Genomic DNA, 6,947 nt, shown 5'->3' on the forward strand with positions numbered 1-6,947 from the left:
GTTTTTCATGACCAGTCCCAGGTGAGGGTTTTTTCTGCAAGTGTTGGTTTTATTCATCCTGTCCTGTGCTGGTTTGAGACTGTTTTCCAGAGAGGGTCAAATTGATTTGGTGCTGGTTTGGAAGCAGTTGGCAGTTAAACTGCTGATGTAGCAATTAACAGAAAACGTTCATGTCCTTCTAGGAACCTATGGATATTTGTGTCAAAATTCACAGAATTTGATGCCAGAAAACTACACAAACTCTACAAGATGGCTCATAAGAAAAGATCACAGGAAGAGGAGGTGAGAGCTGAAGTGCCTTCCCTTTGATTGCTGTCTTTAAATGTTGGTGCACTTGAAATGCCAATACTTTCTGCCTCTTACCGTGGGTGTTCTTAGTTGTTGTTTGGGCAGTCTGTGATTTTCTGAACATCTAAACGGTCTGGCTGCCTTTGCCTTCACTTTCATGTGGCATTTCTGGTCACTTTGTCCTGGCTGTTCTGACCAAGAAAAAGCATTGTTTGGTGTGGCACATGGTGTTGAGTTGCCCTTCAGAGTGAAAAGCCTGGCGTGCTGCCCTGTAGAGGGAAGTGTAGAAGCAGAGCTGCAAAACTGTGCCTGTCCTCCACCATGTTTGCCTCGGGCACAGTTGGTTCACCAAGTCTTCGAAGAGGCAGGAAAATCCAGAACCTGACAGACAAGGCCATTCTGCACAGAGCCCAGATCTTTTGATGGAAGACCAGCTGAGCTATATCCCTCTCTTCCACCTTGCAGGAGCAGAAAAAGAAGGAGGACACGTCCAGCATGAAGAAGCCGTTCCGCCCAGAGCCTTCAGGCTCCAGCCGCGATTCCGTCATGTCCCAGTCTCACGTGCCTCACAATCCTCATTCCCAGAAGATCCATATGCCCCCTTCCCACACCCAGCAGCAGATGCATGGGCACCCACGTGACAACTATGGCCACCCAAACAAGAGGCACTTCAGCAACACAGGTGAGTGCTGGCAAGCCAGGAGAAACCACCCCTTCTAACCTCATGCTCCTGGACACTAATCCTTCTGGGGACTGTGACTGGTCATGTTTAAAGGTGATGGGATAGAACAAATTTTACCATTGTACTTATTGCTGGACTAGAAAACACGATGATGTAGTGAGGAAAAGAACATAAGAATGGGACACAATAAGATTTGTCAGAATAATGATAAAGAAATTCAAAGAAGAAAATCAGGCCCACACAGTTCAGGGAGGAGAAAGTTAAAGGGGCACCAATAGTTACAATTTCTGTGAGAATTCAGCAAAGCAATGGGCTTAAACTAAAGTATGAAAGAGACTTAGAGATGCTCTTTCCTCGTGGCAGACCGAGGAGACTGGCAGAGGGATCGAAAGTTCAACTACGGTGGCAACAGCAACCAGATGTGGGGCGGGGAGAGGCACCACCAGTACGAGCAGCACTGGTACAAGGACCACCACTACGGGGACCGGCGGTCGCGGGGGGATCCCCACCGGAGCTCCGGGAACTACAGACCAAACAACCTCTCCCGCAAGAGGCCGTACGAGCAGTACAACAGCGACCGAGACCACAGGGGCCACCGAGACTATTATGACAGGTAATTAACTCCCTGTCACCTCAGGCAGGCTGGGAGGGGTTTGAAAGGATGCACCGTGTTGGCCAGGCTCTCCTTGGGAAAACTGATCTCCACCTGTTTGTTTTCCCTCCGCAGGCACCACCACGAGTCCAAACGTCGACGGTCCGATGACTTCCGGCCTCAGAACTACCACCAGCAGGATTTCCGACGGATGTCTGATCACAGGCCGCCCATGGGATACCATGGCCAAGGACCTTCGGACCACTACAGGTCCTTCCACACAGACAAACTGGGAGATTACAAACAGCCCCTCCCTCCGTCTCACCCTGCAGTGTCGGACCCTCGCTCGCCCCCCTCTCAGAAATCCCCCCACGATTCCAAGTCACCTCTGGATCACAGGTCACCTCTGGATAGGTCATTGGAACAGAAAAACAATCCAGATTATAACTGGAACATTCGGAAAGCATAAAGAGGCTGAGAGGGGAAAGCGCACATCTGAAATACTCGTACTGGTGTGGCGGTGGCTGCTTTCTCCAAGCCAGCAACGAGAAATTCTGAACATGCTGCTATCGTCTGGCTGGGTCAAGGAGGATTATGGGGGAGTGGGTGGAGGAAGATTTTCCCTAATTCTTGATTCTGGTTTGGATTCCCATTCCCTTTCCCCTTTTTTACCATTGAACTGTTCTATCATGGAACCAGCCTTGCTGCCTCGGTCTTTGTTTTTGTTTTCCTCAGTCCAATGGACCCAAGGGAATTTTCCCCAGCCAGTGTTTCCTCAGAAGGAGAAGGCAGATTGATGCTGCTTAGGATGGTGCAGAAGGCTTTGAGCCTGCTCCAACTTGATGTTATGTGACAGATGCTGCTTTGGGATTGAGGATAAACTGGTTTGGCAGGGATTTGTGTGTAACCAGCATGGGGCAATGGGAGGATGTATTCAAGGAGGGACAGGAAAGACCCTCAGCAGCCAACTTTGGTTGAAAGAGGGACTTGCTGTTCCTGCAGAATGATCTATGCTGGTGACAATCCATCACTTTCCTGGCCATGTAATCATTTCCATGTCTTTATCCATTTCAAGAAACTGGCTCTGCTCTGATTTCTGTTGTCCCCTGCAACAGGAGAGCTGGGGGGGATCTTCCTCCCATCTCCAGGGCTGGAACAGGCAAATCTTGGCTCTGGGGAGGGCAGGAGTTGGGATACATGAAAAAAAGACCGACTTCCTTAGCAAAGGCTTAATTCACTTCTAACCAGTAGGAAAGAAATTGGGGTGAGATCAGTATTTCCTAGTGGACAGGGATCAGGAATTCATAACAAAACTCTTCTCTTCTGGCATGGGCAGCTTGGGTGGTCCAGGAACTAACAGGTGCTGGCTGGGAGCTGCAAGATCAAAAGATGGCTCTGGGCATCTGGGGATCCTGGAACTTACAGTCTCCCTCCCACTGAAGTGCTCTGGTCTTTGGGCAAATAATTTCTCTCTGTGCTTCATGAAGCAGTGATCACAAACCTTTACTGCAACTGAAGGATAAAGGGTGGTAGAACAAAGAGAAATAGGAATCCACTGTTCAGGAATGGTCAAATTCCTGCCACTCTTCCGGCAGTGACTCAGAATTGCTAAAAGTACCTGCAGTTACAGACCTTCCGTCGGTCTAAATTAGAAATGAGCCTGGGGACTTAGCACCTCAGTGAGCAGGGAGCGAAGAAGGAATTCAGGACTGATCCTTGGAGCAAATGTCTTAAGAGCCCAGCATGGCAGAGGGAAAAGAGGAGTCTGCAGCCCAGTTCAGTGGACTTCAGAGCAAACACTCCAAGTATTCAAGCCACAGCATTTGATGCAAACCAGCATCCAGCCTGGACTCTGTTGCTGTGGTTGCGCACAGATTGCTGGCCAGAAGTAGTCTGGGTGATTATTTTTCAGGTTGGAGTTCCCTGGACACCACAAAGATCTCCCAAAAGACAGACTGCCCAGAGCTTGGTGTCTGAGGATGCATCGCCTCCCAGAGCTCAGTGTTAAAGGGAGGTGTTAAAAAGCTCAGTGTTAAAGTGTTAAACCAGGCCGTTCCAGACTCCTCTCTTTGACGGGAGACAGAAGCTGGGCCTCCTGTTAAGATGCCAGTATTTGACCCTAATAAGCTGTGATGTCCTTTCCCCAAATGACTGAGGGCAGATGGGTGTTCAGGGCTGGTTTCCTGACTCCAGCGAGTGCCTTGGAAGGCGCATGCAAACCGACACTAATATATCCCATGTCCCCTCCATGCAGTGTATCCCTGGAAATCTGCTGCCGTCACTCCTTCTGAGCCCGGGACACGCGGGAAGGGTTTTTCTTCCTTTTTGTTTTTATTTTGCAAGATTTCCACCAAATTCAGGGCAGTTTTGTTTCCTTAGGGGCACTTGCTGCCCTGAGAAAATGCTACACTTGTGTTTACCTGTGCAGGGCGAGGTGAAGGCAAGTCTTCCACAGTCCTCCTTGGAGCTGCCAGGCAGTGGGAGGTGTGGAGAGAGCACGTTTCCGCAGCTTTTCCCACTAAGCTGTGACTGCAGCCAGTGGTATTCAACAAAGAGGTCCTTTCTTTTCAGAGGTATTAGCTTTTAATGTGAAAATGGAAGAAACCTCAGAGGGGGCAAAGAGAATTGCTCTTTTTGTCCCTAGGTGGTGCTGTCATGGTGGGAAGTTCGTGCCATACTCTTGTAGCAAAGGCAATACTGGCCAGCCAGTGTTGGGGTTGGTGCAGGAAAATCTTGAACCTGGCAAGAGGCATTTTCTGTGTCCAGATATGGGGGGTTCTGCACATCGTGGGTTCCAGGTATGAGTTTGGTTTGGGTTTCCTTCTTGTGCAACAGCAACAGCTTTACTCATGTCCACCAGAGAGCTGTCCCTGCTGTCACTTCATAGTGATGCTGAAGGCACATCATTTTGTCCACTTGTGGTGGGTAGGTCTTTGCTGGGTTTGGTTTCAGTGAAGCTGGAGAATGAGATTTGGGAGAATGTTCTCCCTGAGCACACACAGACACACATAGACACACACACACATTTTATGTCCCCTCAGCTTAGGGACCATGACCAGACACAGTCACTTGGATGTGAGTGGGATCGGAGGGGACACATCCACAGCCATAAACTTCCCTGTGGTGTTTGTGTCAACACCTGGTACAGCTCTTCCTTCCAAACTGGCTGCTGGATTCCCTCCAGCCTCTTTGCAGGAAAAAATAGTAACTTGATGGGGTTTTATTAAAAAAAAAAAAAAGAAAAAAAAAAAGAAGTTTTTTAGCCTGACCTCTTTGGAAATGGTGTAAAGTTGTGAATTCACATGGTGGAAGTCCTGAAGACCAAAACCTGCTGTGGGGACAGGCGATGTGGTCCCAACCAAAACGGATGTGTAACAACGCACTGAAGTCCTTGCGTGAACGGTTTGTGATCCACACAAAAATACTATTCTGCTTTCACCCATTTCCTCCCAACCTCTGCCTCCCCTCCAGGGAGAGAAGGACTCTTACTGTAAAAAATACGAACTTTTAAACCTGTTGACTAAAAACAGTAATTAATATTAATTTATATTTGTGAAAGAAATGCCACTGTCCTAGTGATTTCTGATGTAAATATGTTGTTTATATAGTATGTATGAAATTTTCCTACATTGTAAAACTGCTGTACTTTTGATTCTTGTATATTAAAAAGTGTTACTGAGATTTTCAGAACGGCCCCAGCGTGGTGTCTCTGGGGGCCCTGCAGCCCCTGGGTACAAAGGCAGCTCTGGGGGCTGTTTTGGGATGACAGGGCCCTTTCCTGACAGCCACAGGCAATCCACGATGGATATTTTCACTGTGCAGGAATAAGCATCTTCTTGGCTGCTTTTACATAGTTTCACAGTCTGTGGTGATAGAGACTTGGAAACCCTTTTGGATGGGAATTTCCACCTGATCAGGAGGAGCCAGGCATTCCCTCGCTCATATTCACCAGGATTTCACTGCGATGACACCAACTGTTTATGTGTTTATCCAACCTCCGGATTTTCTGGATCTCTGGACACGTGTAAACTTATTTTTGACCCTTTCTGGGGAGAATTCCCCATTCTCCAAAAGGAGTTCTGCTCCTGCTGAGTTGGTGGAGTTCTTCACTCTGTCTCTGGCCCCTCCTGGGCAGGATGTGCCTCTCCCCAGGTGGGATGTGATGGCACCCAGCAGGCTGCTTTGGTTTGGTTGTTACCCTCCACTGCTCATGCTGAGGCCCACACGGCAGGGCAGGGAGCAGGGATTGGAGCCATTTCTCCCAAGTTATAAAAGCTCATTGTGAAAAGCACTTTTCACACCTGTAGCCACTGGGTCCAGCCCTTCCCAGCCTCTCTGCTGCTAAGCCAAGTTTCAGCCAAGAGTGAAATTTCACAGCTGAGTTATATGCTCCTGAAAAATGGATTTCCTAATGGAAAGAGTGACTGGCTGTTAGCCATGGGGCTGTGGCAGGGAGAGGGGCTCGGCTGGAGGGAGGCACAGGGGCTGCACGGAGCTGGTTTGGGTGTACGTGCCTGGAGCATGGGGGGTGACTCTACCTGAGGATTGTGATTTTTTTAACTTTTTTTTTTTTTTTTTTTTTAATTTAAGGAGGCAGGTAAGGATAGGGGCACCCTGACGCTGGGGACACCATCTTCCTGGCAGAGCTCAGCCCAGCATCCCCCTGCCCACCCATCTCCACAGCACCACACTGAGAAGAGTTAAATCCCTCTCAAAGATGATGGAAAAATGATCCCTTCTCACTGTCAGGCAGGTCCAGCCAGTCCCAAAGAAACATATTATCCATAAGGACATGCTCCATGTAGTGCCATGGCCATCCCAGGGTGCTGGGCAGGGCTGGAGCTCCGGCTGGGAGCACAGGATGGAGCCGTGGTCACTCCCACTGATTCACCTTGGCAAGGGGACCCCAAGTGTCCGGCAACACTGGCACAGGGAGCAGGACCCGCAGTCCTGCCTTGCATCCACCTCAGTGAGAGGATGGGTAGGCTGGGAAGCCCCCTGCTGTGCTTTATGCCAGAGTGGACCCTCTAGAGGGCAGCCAGTTCCCAGAAAAAAGGCCATTTTTTGGTGAACAACAATATTCTGGGGTCGTGGCTGTTCCTGGACAGCAGGGTTTGCGGAGCAGCTGCTCACCCTGAGCGCTCGGATGCAAAGCTCAGACCACCCAAGGCAGTGGCCCAAGGCCAGGGGATGGGCAGGCACAGCCACAGTGGGGCTGGAAACCCCTTCCAGACCCCAGGCAGTGGCACCTCCCCGAGGTGCCACAGGGCCACTGCTGCCACCACCAACATCCCTTCATGGCCTGCGCCTTTCCCACTCACCTCCTGGGGAAGCTTCAGTGCCATGTGTGGTTAATGAGGATGGGGCATCCTCATCCCTCGGGGG

General features: G+C 49.9%; 1 protein-coding gene across 3 annotated transcripts in view; it reads left to right on the forward strand.

Moving 5' to 3' along the window:
* Nucleotides 1-5,249, forward strand: part of CHD2 (chromodomain helicase DNA binding protein 2) — a 70,448-nt gene extending 65,199 nt beyond the window's left edge. For all 3 annotated transcript variants that reach the window (XM_050309903.1, XM_050309904.1, XM_050309905.1), the window contains 4 exons: nt 183-282; nt 754-970; nt 1,334-1,583; nt 1,698-5,249. In XM_050309903.1, coding sequence (XP_050165860.1) covers nt 183-282; nt 754-970; nt 1,334-1,583; nt 1,698-2,031 — 901 coding nt within the window. In that variant the 3' untranslated portion in view covers nt 2,032-5,249. The remainder of the gene's footprint in view (nt 1-182; nt 283-753; nt 971-1,333; nt 1,584-1,697) is intronic.
* Nucleotides 5,250-6,947: the final 1,698 nt, after the last annotated feature.

This window comes from Myiozetetes cayanensis, unplaced genomic scaffold (genome assembly GCF_022539395.1).
Source record: "Myiozetetes cayanensis isolate MyiCay16 unplaced genomic scaffold, myiCay2020 scf14, whole genome shotgun sequence".
Classification (NCBI taxonomy): Eukaryota; Metazoa; Chordata; class Aves; order Passeriformes; family Tyrannidae; genus Myiozetetes; species Myiozetetes cayanensis.